Here is a 13,734-nt window from a genome sequence, read left to right on the forward strand (position 1 = left end):
CGTAATTACTTTCTATATCGAGGTTCTTCTTTATCCTAAAAGCTATATAGCCAGTGAAGTCTTCAAGGAGCTCCTTGGTTTCACGACACCCCTCAAGCTGTTTTACTAGATCTTCAAGGGCTTTAACGAACCCTTGCTCATCCTCCGATGAAAAATAGGATGTTGTGGGCTCAACGCTGGCCTTAGACTGGCACACGATATCCGAGTTTTGATCGAGTTCATCAATACATATTTGGGCGTAATATTTCATAATCTTCCGGAGAACAGTTGGAATTTCTTATCGCCTTGGAAGCATTGAGGCTAGAAGCAGTGATTTCACCTTTCGCGTCACAGCTGTCGGAAGAGGATCGTCATAAAGCCTTCCGAACCCTCGAAGCTGAGAAAGATAGCTTTCGATAATGTCTTGATTACTTCTGTCACAATTTATTTACGTCAGTGGTTTTAGGGAATTCATGAAAGTGTATGTTTCGTTCCTTCGCGTGCCTGCTATGATTTGTGCAGCCTGCAATGGCATGACAAAGCATACTGAAAAGTGTACATTATTACTGCTTTTTACGTTTTATCTCATAAAATAAACACACACGGTTTCTTATACACCACAGATATGTTACTATCGTGTATTATTAGCACCTAGCTTCTGCGTGCACAGCGATTCTTACTCGAACTACCTCTACCTCACTCAGAGCAGATTCAACGCGAGGGTCCTGCGTGACGTCACAGCTCTGCTTTGCCACTGCGCACCTCTCTCGTGATCCCTACCTTGTATTCTACGTACCTTGATGCAAGCCCTTGCATAAATACACCTTTTTTTTTATAATTGCCTTTACGTCACGCCGGCACAGATAGGTCTTAATGGCGACGAAGGGATAGGAAAGGCCTAGGAGTGGGAAGGAAGCTGCTGTGGCCTTAATGAAGGTACAGTCCCAGCATTTGCCTGGTGTGAAAATGGTAAACCACGGAAAACCATCTTCAGGGCTGCCGGCAGTGGGGTTCGAACCCATTATCCCCCGAATGCAAGCTCAGCTGTGCGCCCCTAACCACACCGCCAACTCGCTTGGTTAAACAATTTTTAGACTATAAACTCTAGGGTATTCAACAGCACTTATGTTATAAGAACGAAGAAAGAACACGCATACACTGTGACTCAGAATATTTTAAATTCTATGTATTTCATCCGGAACAGATAAACAGAAGTATTTTCGAAACAATCAGTGCACGGATACACGATCTTAATCATTGTGTTAGTCTATGTAACAAGTGAACTACGGAATGTGTCAAAAGAAATAAAATTTTCCTGCGTTCAACGTGAGTATAACGTGTAATATACAAATGTCGGTGAGTTGACCGAGTACTCGCCCTACCTTTGCACGTTTTGTGACAGCAGCCTGAATCTGGGAGCACCATGTAACATCCTTGCAGACTCGGGCACGCCTCTTTCTGGCACTCAACGTAGCTGTTCTGCAACAGGAAATATAAAAATGCATTAGAAGCTACAAAGACTACATGTTACAGTGAACTGTACATGACATACCGCAGTTAAAATTTACATTTTTCGTGGTTAGAGAGGTCGAAGATACAAGCTGGTAGTTGTTTATCTGCGAGTAAATGGTCTGTGATAATAGTACTGCAACCTCTGTAGCAATAGAAGACTAGTCTTTGCGGCTTCAATCACCAGAAACTACTGTATGGTTGTGATACGTACTTCAGATTTTAGAATCGAATAATTGCTAGTGTTTTCTAGAAATTAATGTGGGAAAACCTGGGGAAAATAAAGCCCAGGATACTCGCCAAATATCGCGAAAAATCATTACTGGTCCTGTGCTTTTAATGGCACGTATCCTTGCATGCACAACTACGGAGACAGGTAAAACTCGCATGGAATGAGACATAATCAAGTAATTTTCTATTCAAAAAGAACTCAAGACTTGACAAAAATAAACAGAAATCTTCGTGCGACAACAATAACAACATTCATGAAAAGTATATTTAATGAATGAAATCCACTGGCATTGATGTCTCGCATTTAAACACCATTAACTCTCAATCTGACCCTGTTGGGATTCAGTGTCGCAACCTCAGACACAGAGACCTAGCTACCATGCAGCTGTCTCTCAAACCAAGACCTAATATAAAACAGCAAAGAGAGGGATTCAAGGTCTCGTCTCTAGCATCATTTTTTTAAACACACATAGCTTACAATTAACGTTCCTCCTTTAAAGGTATTTCATTAATGTGGAAGCCACTAAGGAGACAAATCGCCATAGGTAACCAGAGCTTGGGTGCAAGCTGATGTAGTTATAACAAAACAGTACAGGACTGGAGTATTGTAAATATTGTGCTGTTACGAGAGAGTGGTTTTTTACAAGTAGCTTTACGTCGCACCGACACAGATAGGTCTTATGGCGACGATGGGACTCAAAGGGGCTAGGAGTGAGAAGGAAGTGCCCGTGGCCTTAATTAAGGTACAGCCCCAGTATTTGCCTGGTATGGAAAACCACGGAGAACCATCTTCAGAGCTGCCTACAGTGGGGTTCGAACCCACTATCTCCTGAATACTGGATACTGGCCGAACTTAAGCGACTGCAGCTATCGAGCTCGGTGAAAGTGTCTTTATTTTTTTGCAAGATGCTTTAGGCCTCACCGACACAGACAGATTTTAATGGTGACGATGGGATGGGAAAGGGCTAGGAGTGGGAAGGAAGCGACCGTGACCTTAATTAAGGTACAGCCCCAGCATTTGCCTGGTGTGAAAATGGGAAACCACAGGAAACAATCTCCAGGGCTGCCGACAGTGGGGTTCGAACCCTCTATCTCCCGAGTGCAAGTTCACAGCTGCGCGCCCCTAACTCGCTCGGTGAAAGTGGTTTTAATGTCGCCCTAACTCAGATAAGTTTTCGGCTACGAAGTTTAAGAAAGGTCTATAGTCCGTGTACAATAAGAAGTTTTTCCATTGCAGTCGTTTCTATGTAGTAAAAATATTTGGGCCTGGCGGAAGTGATATTGAACGCAGTGAAATTTTCCACGAGGCGTAGCGCATTGAGTGAGTGAGATAACGCGACAACATAGTGGAATTCTAAGTAGCCTCTCGAGTTCAAAAGGCTTCCTATCTGACAGACTCTAGGGCTGGGAAGAAAGCCGCTGACGTCCTAATTAATGCACAGTCAAAGAATTTGCTTGGTGTGAAAATGGAAAACCAAATAAAACCATCCTCAGAGCTATCGATGATGGGGGTTCTAACTCACTCTCTCTCTAGAATGCAAGCCTACAGCTACACGACTCCTACCGTGCAGCCAATACGTTCGGTGCTGTTATAACAAAAGGAAAGAATCGATTGTAATAGTTTTATTGCAAAATTGTACAGGCTACTTGCGACTTTTGATTTTTGGAGCATCGAAAGAGGTGGTGGCACCATAAGAATAGGGGGGAAAGTATGGATGGTGGCACGAGATCATGCTGTCGCATTTTAGGACGGTAGTAAACTGTAAATTCCGTTTTAATCCCATTAAGCTATATGTCTACCAATTGATCGAATCGAAGCAACCCAATTATCAGAAGATTTTTTAATGTACCGAATCAAAAGAGTTTCGCATCACTCTTGTGTGTCATTTACCTGTGTTGCTATCGTGGCCTGTCCATTGCAGAACAGAAAGACGACCTTATGGTGACGATGGGAGAGGAAAGGGCTAGGATTGCGAAGGAAGCGACCGTGGCCTTAATTAAGGTACATCCCCAGCGTTTTCATGGAGTGAAAATGGGAAACAACGGTAAAACAATCTTCGGGGCTGTCGACAATGGAGCTCGAAACCACTATCTCCCGAATGCAAGGTGACAGCTACGTGACCCAAACGGCGCAACTACTTGCTCGGTAAGACGACCCTTAAGGTGTTTGTAAACATACTAACAACCATACGTAACGGAACTCACAGGCAGAACGCCACGCTCAAACGGGAGGCAGCACTTCAGTTGAAGTTAGCGTGGAAGCATAAAACGTGTGATATAAGCAATGTAGTGAGCGTCTAGGATGGCAAGACGTGGAACGTCGACAAGGGAACGTGTGCGCATAACCACATTATGGTCAGTATGGGTAGTTGCTCAACATGTTGGCTGTAATAAATGCGATGTGGTCGGAACATGGAGGCGGTACAGGGAGACAGGAACAGGTGATGGCATGCCTCGCACAGGTCGTCCAAGGGCTACGACGGCAGTAGGTGGCCACTACCTTCGAATTTCAGCTCGGGGGAACCCAGAACGCAATGTTACCACGCTGAAAATTGATCCCCGGGCAGCCACAGGTCAAGGCGTTTCGACTCAAACTGTGAGGCACAACTTCATTCTCGATGCACATGGCGAGGCGAAGCTCTCGAATCTAGGCATCATGGGGCGTGGATACAATTTATGCCAATTCTGAAGAGACCATTCAGCATAAATGCCTTTTCACCGTTGAGTTACTGACGCATAAGCCTTGTTCCTGACGATCGTCGCCAACGTGTCTAGAGACAATATGGTCAGGCTTGACTTCTCAGACACACCGTCCATCACGAGCACAAAGGTGATGGTTCCCTGATATTTTGGGGTTGAATTATGTGGCTCCACCGAGCGCCACTCCTAATCATGCAGGGCAACGTCGCGGCTATACGACAGAGAGACGACATTCTCCGGCATACAGTAACACCGTATCGCCGGCATGCTGGAGGAGAATTTGTCTTAATGGACGATAATGCGCGCATATATCATGCGGTTCTCGTTAATGATCTCCTTCGACATCGCGATATCGCTCAAACAAAGTGACCACCGTGTTCTCCGGACATAAGCCCTATGGAACAAGCCTGAGATAAATTTTAAAAGGCTGTTTATGGAGGTCACGACTCATCAACCATTCTTAGAGATCTACGCCGAGTTACCGTTCAGGAATGGGACAATTTGGACTATTGGCCAGTAATGCCAAGACGAATTTAGGCATGCATCAATGCATGGAGACGTGCTACCTGGTATTAAGGGTACTGGTGGATGCTGTATCCACAAACTCAAATTGAGAAAGCAAAGCTGTATTGTTGTAGAGTCCCTCATTTGTTGTTTTGCTGGGCAATAAATAATTCTGACATGTACCTCTGTGTCTTTTTCGTTTGTTTCGGGAACTCCTTTGCTCCGATGTGATGCAAAACGATTTTGATGTGTGTAATTTTTACTTTCTTCGTAACTACCTACTGAAACAGTAATCTGTAAACTAATCAACATTAGTTATTCCCTTCGCCTTCTCCTTCACGTACTATGAATGTGTTCGGACTGCATGGAGAGTTGTGACTGCAACGCTGCGCTACTTCTAATTCATTTGAGAAAGTGAATTTGTAATTTCCTAACAAGAATTTATGGTGAAATGTTTTTTTTTTGACAAGAAATGCGTTTCAGATCTATGCCTAGTGAACTATACAATTGCAAAGTGATACTCAATTGTTGATGAGCGAACGGAGTGGCCGCGACGGCTCGGGAGACGCCTGGACTTGAGCCCCACCATCGGCTGTCCTGACAATGGTTTTCTGTGGTTTCCCATTTTCACATTCAGGCAAATGTGGGGACAGGTCCTATTTAGTGTATAGGCAACAGCCGTTTCCTTCCACCTCCTCACCCAATTTCATCTTCATTAGTTCCTCAACTGATATTGGCGTCAGGAAGGGCATCCGGCCGTAAAAACATGCCATGTAAATTCATCTCGCTTCATCCCCGACCCGGTATCAAGAAACGGGACCGAGGAGTAGATATACATAGCAATGCATAGCTATCGATAAAAGCAGTTGCAACATGACATTTTGCTATCTTGTACGTCCTACGTCACAGAGTAAATAGTCTCTAACTTTTAGGTTCTAGTTGATATAAAGAATTCCTTGTTACATCCTGCATACCTATACACCAAACATCTAGTACAAAACCTTTGTTAATGTTATTGTTTTTCCGTCCCCATAACTATTTTTGACGGTTGTCGGAGACGCCGAGGTGCCGGCATTTTGTCCCGCAGGAGTTCCTTTACGTGCCAGAAAATCTACCGACACAAGGCTGACGTATTTGAGCACCTTCAAATACCACCGCATCGAGCCACGACCTTTGTAATTCTATATTTTCTTTGTCCAAGTCCTGAAGTTCTCACAGTTAACGCAGGAGAAAGGGCCTACCGTAGTGCCGTTGTGCGGGTTTGCTACAATCCTGCATTCCTTTTTCCTTCTCGCTCTCGTGTTCGTATTCTGCTGTACCGCGCGACAAGACCTAACTGAGAACTGAAAGGATTGGCAACTCCAAGCAACTCGCCGCTAACAGCAAGCACGTCTCCATGGCGACCGCAGTGGGTCCGCCCACGTTTCTATGGCAACCACAGCCCTACTCCCTTCTGGCCAGGCAGGCAGGCAGTGAACAAACCCTCTCTTCGCTAGTTGTCAGAATGCTTCTTTTAATATTACTTTACGTGTGAGCACTGTGCCCTGAATGTTTGGACGTAATTTATTGTTGCATCCTGCAAAATCTTTTTCTGCTAGTAGTTTAGCGTCGCACTATCACATCAAAGGTTTTGGACGACGGAAGGATGGGAAAAGGCTAGGATTTTTAAGGAAGTGGCCGTGGCCTTAATTAAGGTACAAACCAAGCATACCTGGTGTGAAAAAGGGAAACCACTGAAAAACTATCTTCAAGACTGTCGTCGGTGTGGTCCGAACCCACAATCTCCCGAATGCAAGCTCACAGCTACGTGACCCTAACCGCACGGCCATCTCGCTCGGCATCAGACGTATCAGCCTTTATGTGCCATTTTCGGAGGATGTCATCGAAACGGGCGGTTTTCTTGTTGTTGCTTTCTTAAAGTGTTAAGACGCCGCAGGATTTCCCGGCACGATGGAGTGCCACCTCATTGGTGACGTGGCCTACCGAGGGTTTTTTTGGACATTCTGAGATAGATCCACAGTTCGAAGCCGTTAGTGTCCATCTTTAGACGCCTATAAAGCAGAACACTTCACAAGCCAACGAGTTTCGAATATGAGATTACGGTTGCTAAAAGAACTTTGAATTTCAGAAACACACTTCTCGCAGTGCCCATTTTGGTCTTGTCTCCTGTATCCAGATCCATTTCTCGTGCTGGCCAGCATCCTAGGTACTTGATATGTGACACCCTTTCAGTGCTGTTCCTGACCAGTAGAGGCGGTAATAGGTTAGTATACAAACTTACTGAAGCAAGTAACAAGTATACTCTAGTCCACACAACGGTTTTTTTACAAGTTGCTTTACGTCGCACTGACACAGATAGGTCTTATGGCGATGAAATGAAATGTATGGCTTTTACTGCCGGGATATCCCAGGAAGGGTTCGGCTCACCAGATGCAGGTCTTTCTATTTGACTCCCGTAGGCGACCTGTGCGTCGTGATGAGGATGAAATGATGACGAAGACAACACGCACACCCAGCCCCCGTGCCATTGGAATTAACCAATTAAGGTTAAAATCCCCGACCCGGCCGGGATTCGAACCCAGGACCCTGTGAGACCCTGTGAACCGAAGGCCAGTACGCTGACCGTTCAGCCAACGAGTCAGACTCTTATGGCGATGATGGGACAGGAAAGGCCAAGGAGTGGAAAAGAAGCGACTGTGGCCTTACTTAAGTAGCTACATAAACTTATGTTTCCCTTTTTCAACAACCAGTAGGCTTATACAGTAGACCTTTTCTTCATTTTCCTCCACTGTGAAAAAGTTCACCAAGAATTATTTTAAAATGCGAGTTGGTCGCGTTCGGACTGCATAGCTGTAACCTTGCATTCGGGAAATGGTTGGTTCGAATCCCACCGTTGGCAGGCCTGAAGATGTTTTTTCTGTGGATTCCCCATTTCCACACCAGGCTGTACCTTAGATATGGTCACGGCTGCTTCCTTCCCTGTCCTAGCCCTTTCCTACACCATCATTGCGGGAAACTTTTCTGAGTCAGCGCGACGTTAACCTACTAGCAAGGAGAAGGGAATTCAAAAATAATATTTATATATTACAATTAACAATAAAACATGTAAAAGGCTAAGGAAGATCACCGTGTGCCTAAGCAAAATAAAGACTGGTGCATCTAAATTACAACAATAATAATAATAATAATAATAATAATAATAATAATAATAATAATAATAATAATAATAATAATAATAATAAACCGAGCGAGTTGGCCGTGCGGTTAGGAGCACGCAGCTGTGAGCTTGCATTCGGGAGATGGTGGGTTCGGACCCCACTGTCGGCAGCTCTGAAGAAGGTTTTCCGTGGTTTCCCATTTTCACACCAGGCAAATGCCGGCCGGGGCTGTAGCTTTATTAAGTCCACGGCAGCTTCCTTCCCATTCCTATCCCTGTCCTATCCCATCGTTGCCTTAAGACCCATCTGCGTCGGTGCGACGTAAAGCAACTTGTAAACAAATTAAAATAAATAAATAAATAAATAAATAAATAAATAAATAAATAAATAAATAAATAAATAAATAAATAATATATAAATAAATAAATAAATAAATAAATAAATAAATAAATAATACGTAGTCTGCTGCTTTATTTAAAGGCAGAGACAGAGGCACGTTAGTTACCCATCTTGCATATGACAACGGATTTGTAGTAGTGTCTACTTCATTGTGAATATCTGTGAAGGAACCGTCCTTTTTGTTACTTGTTTAACTTCTCGAGGTTTTTGACGACGTCGGAAAAAGGGACGGTTGGGATTGGGAAGGTAGCATTTTGGCCTTAACTAAGATACAGCCTGGTGTGAAAATGGGAAAATAAGGAAAACCAACCTCAAGGCTGCCGACAGTAGGGATCAAACCTGCTATTGCCGAATGAAAGGTTAGACCTACAAAATTACCTGTATCACGTAGCCAATTGACAGTTGGACTAAGTCACGTACTGTTATTAATGTGTTCTCTTCATGTAAGCGGTTTGGGACATCTTGTCGATATAAATGTGCGAATAATTCCAAATATATGCGAAGTCTTGGTTGATAATCTGTGTTATGTGATGTCTGCACTAGTGTGTCCTATTGTAATAAATTAGGGCTGGAATTGGTGGGGGAAGCAGCCATGGGCTATGTCAACGGCTTTCCTTTAAAACCTCGTATGTCCCAACACTCTTCCTACTCATTATATTCCTTAAGACTCGTCACTCCTCCCAGTCGACATATCTATATGCAGTCCATCAGAATCATGTTCGTTGTGTTAATTTCCTATGCTATTATATAAAAGAAAATGAACCTTAAATACTTTATGCTGTAGGAGTGCGTAAATTCGCCATAAAAGCAACATCCATACAATACAGTATGGTAAGGACCATTTTCCTTTACATTCGAGGGTTTAAAAGAAGGCCATCGATATGTTAGTTACCATCCCAAAATTCACCTGAAGTTGGAGAGAAATCACCCTGACGACCAAATCTTCGCTTTTCATTTTTGTAATGTAGGGTTGAAAGTACCCCATTCTATAGCCCAATACTCGTCATACAATCCCTCTTATTTATTTATTTATTTATTTATTTATTTATTTATTTATTTATTTATTTATTTATTTACTACTAATTGTTTAAGGTCATAAAACTTAGATTGATTTTCGGCGACGACTACGGCATAGCAAAGAGAAGTGGAGGAAGTGGCAGTGCCCTTATTTAAGGTATAGCTCCAGCATTTGCCTGGTGTGAAAATAGGAAAACACGAAATAGGACTGCTGTTGGTGGGGTTCGAACCCACAATTTCCCGAATGCGAGCTTACAGTGGATACAGTCCTCAGAGAACCAGGAAACGAACCTGGACGGAAAGGAAAGAAAGCACATCAGTATCTGCCAGACGTTACTGGGAAATATCAGAGATAGCCGAAGCGATCTGTCGTTATCCACGACAGAATCCAAGTCCTCTCTTAGTACGGCAACTTTAGTAAGGGAGCTGGTAGTTAAAGTGTTCTCAGTATCTAAAAAGGAATCCTGTCCGGCATTTCTACATTTACAGATGAACGCAGTGATACATTGATTCTCCTCCTGCGTGTTGCAGAGAGAGAGACTCAGGAAGCTCAGTTTGGAGCACTTGATCATCGCATTCCTCGTCAGTGTGCAGCAATAGAAGTGAGATGAAGTCCATACGAAGTGAGTTCGCCTGAGGGTGTGCAGGTGCTGCCAAGTGGGTCAGGTGGATACACGCGCATCTCGACAGCTCACAGCCTACATTCTCTTCATCCTTATCATAAATAATAATAATAATAATAATAATAATAAAGCTTGTAGTTTTTACCTGAGTGTTGATACAGCATCATAGTTATGGGACCTCCAGTTTTATGTGGAATCCGATTCATTGGAACGTAATTTTTTTAAAAATATTTATTTCAGCTGGAACTGGGACCGCGGGCATCTTGGTGAGAAGCTAGCGATGATGTCACTCAACTCTCAGGTTCATTTATTATTATTATTATTATTATTATTATTATTATTATTATTATTATTATTATTATTAATAATGACTTAGCTTCACTCCCACTCCATTTATAGTTAGTGAAAAATTAGTTCTTCTCTCTATTTGAATAATAAATGTTAGTGAAGCAAATACGTTACTAGCTTTTCTCCCTTGTCTAACAATTGGTTAGCAGGCGTCTTTCCGAGAAGCTTGGGGGTTGTATCCTGGCTCTGTCAGAAACATAAGACTGGTTTGAGGATCCGAATCACGTTTCTATCAGCCACGTGTGTGGCAATGAGGAGCTAACTGATATGATGAGGTATGAATTCTAGTCTAGTAAATTGACAAGGCCAGCGACACCTCGGTCAGTCCCAAAGAATGCAGCCGTCGTTGTAATGCAGATCCTCCCACGACCCAGCCGGGATTCGAACCTTGGGTCCCAAGGACCGAAGGCCCACTAGTCAGTCAGCCTGAAGCTAGACGTCCCTCAATGAGAAGCAGTGGATCTGTATTGTTTTTAAACAGATTATCAATTCGTTCACTTTGTATTTGAATGTCGTAGTCGCTCCATTCCCAAAGCCTGCTTAGAAACGTGGCGATTTGGGTTTGGGGTCTTCACAACGACCAGCGTGTGGAGATCCAGAGTCTATGATCTCTATGTCAACAATCGCGTAAGACAAAAAGTTTGCTTCTTTACCACCACAAAATCATACCTAGAAAATACACTTTCTTTCCCAACTATTGTTGGTTGAACTGCTCACAATCATCCCTATCAGAACATACACTTCTGGACTCTGAGACCAATGCTTTTTAAATACGACTTCAACATGGTAAACGGCAGAAGGAACATCATGTGCCACGGTAGTCTTGATAGAGCTCTGGGTTTCTGTGGACACAATTAAACGTAGACCCTAAGTCGTTATTTCTTTACATTAAACCCTATAAGTTCTGACCTCGAGTTGTAACTCTAATGCTAGGCATCTTTAAAACCGTACTTCTGAATATTCGTACGTATTTGACTGTTCAAGATACACTCTGGGCCTGTAATATCCACTTTTAGAAGCGATGGATTTTGAGGAGGCAACGGAGGTCAACGCTTTACAGAAATATCAAATATTTTATTAGAATAAAACCATTTGGGGTCGGCTGTGACGTACTGGTAGTTCGTTTTCTTTTAACATTTTAAAATCGTAATAGATGTCAAAGAACGAGGCAGATCTTTTGGAAGGGGTTCATGTTGCTCGATAACAGGTAGCAGAGTAGTGTTCATGAGGAAGGGCAAGGAACAAGTGAGGCTACATGACAACAGCATTTCAACCAATGATCAGTGAGGGAACTCATTAGGATAGGTAAGGGTCAGAAGTGGAACAAGGAGGCCACTTTGGAATAGTTGAACTCGTATTATTCTGCTGTCAAGATGTTTTGGAATTACTCACAATAATGAAAATGAAAGTCCGCCTCTGTGGTGTAGTGGTTAGCGTGATTAGCTGCCACCCCCGTAGGCCCGGGTTCGATTCCCGGCTCTGCCACGAAATTTGAAAAGTGGTACGAGGGCTGGAACGGGGTCCACTCAGCCTCGGGAGGTCAACTGAGTAGAGATGGGTACGATTCCCACCTCAGCCATCCTGGAAGTGGTTTTCCGTGGTTTCCCCCTTCTCCTCCAGGCGAATGCCGGGATGGTACCTAACTTAAGGCCACGGCCGCTTCCTCCCCTCTTCCTTGCCTATCCCTTCCAATCTTCCCATCCCTCCACAAGGCCCCTGTTCAGCATAGCAGGTGAGGCCGCCTGGGCGAGGTACTGGCCATACTCCCCAGTTGTATCCCCCGACCAAGAGTCTGAAGCTCCAGGACACTGCCCTTGAGGCGGTAGAGGTGGGATCCCTCGCTAAGTCCGAGGGAAAAACCGAACCTGGAGGGTAAACAGATGATGATGATGATGATGATGATGATGATGATGATGAAAATGAAAACCTACAACCTGTTTTCCAGTCATTGACCGGGTCAGGGATGTAATGAATGAAGCAGATATAGGCTGTTAGTACGATGGGGCCGCCACTCCCAAAGTGATTTATTAATGAATGACAGATGCAATGAAATGAGAATGGAGAGCGTTGCTGGAATGAAAGATGACAGGGAAAACCAGAGTACCCGGAGAAAAACCTGCCCCGCCTCCGCTTTGTCCAGCACAAATCTCACATGGAGTGACCGGGATTTGAACCACGGTATCCAGCGGTGAGAGGCCGACGCCCTGCCGTCTGAGCCACGGAGGCTCACTCACAATAATAATAATAATAATAATAATAATAATAATAATAATAATAATAATAATAATAATAATAATAATGAAAACCTACAACCTGTTGTCCAGTCAATGACCGGGTAAGGGATGGGATGAACGAAGCCCCAAACTTGTGGCGAGGATAGGAATTGTGCCGGCTGCCGAGGCCTGTCGCACTCCTCTGGGGCAATAATTAATGACTGACAGATGAAATGAAATGACAGCCGAGAGTATGGATACGACACTGTTATCCGTCGTTTTCGATTACTTTTACATTTCATCCCATCCCCTAGGGGTGGTAGGGGTGTCCGGCCCCCACACTATTTATTTCACGTAGCAAGTCATACTCGTAGCAAATTTGACTCATAAAACATGGAGGAATCTTCCCATCTTCCTACATACAGCATTTATTACCGGACTACTATGATATAGCGTAAGCTCATGTCGCCTAGCGACAATCTGTCCATCAAGATGATCCAATCTTGGTACGGCTCTGCAATTAAATACCTAAAGTTACTCATCATTAAAAAACTACCCATCGGATTTAATAAACCCTTTCAGAAGTAATAAGAACAAACTGTGAAATTTTCAGCGAAATCGGTCCAGTACTTTTTGAGTATTAATCTCAAACTTACCAACATCCACTTATATATTTATATAGATAGATAGATAGCTACTCAGATTGTCTCGCGAGACAGTGAAACGCGCTCCAGCTCATCCGGGATTAAAATCCTTGGACGATCCGGGAATCGAAACTGGTTGTGAGGTAGGTACGCTACATTTACACCATGGGATTATTATTCTTCTGCTTTATCGGTTTACCCTCCAAGGTCGGCTTTTCCCTCGGACTCAGAGAGGGATCCCACCTCTACCGCCTCAAGGGCAGTGTCCTGGAGCTTCAGACTCTGGGTCGAGGGATACAACTGGGGAGGATGACCAGTACATCGCGCAGGCGGCCTCACCTGCTATGCTGAACAGGGGGCGTGTCGGGGGATGGGATGATTGGAAGGGATAGACAAGAAAGAGGGAAGG

The 13,734-nt window shown here is 43.8% G+C and overlaps 1 protein-coding gene across 2 annotated transcripts in view; it reads right to left on the reverse strand.

Moving 5' to 3' along the window:
* The window catches only part of cv-2 (crossveinless 2), a 466,245-nt gene that overhangs the window by 63,039 nt on the left and 389,472 nt on the right, over positions 1–13,734 (reverse strand). For both annotated transcript variants that reach the window (XM_067139598.2, XM_067139597.2), the window contains exon 4: positions 1,362–1,458. In XM_067139598.2, the coding sequence (XP_066995699.2) occupies positions 1,362–1,458 (97 nt within the window). The remainder of the gene's footprint in view (positions 1–1,361; positions 1,459–13,734) is intronic.

This window comes from Anabrus simplex, chromosome 2 (genome assembly GCF_040414725.1).
Source record: "Anabrus simplex isolate iqAnaSimp1 chromosome 2, ASM4041472v1, whole genome shotgun sequence".
In the NCBI taxonomy this organism is placed as follows: domain Eukaryota; kingdom Metazoa; phylum Arthropoda; class Insecta; order Orthoptera; family Tettigoniidae; genus Anabrus; species Anabrus simplex.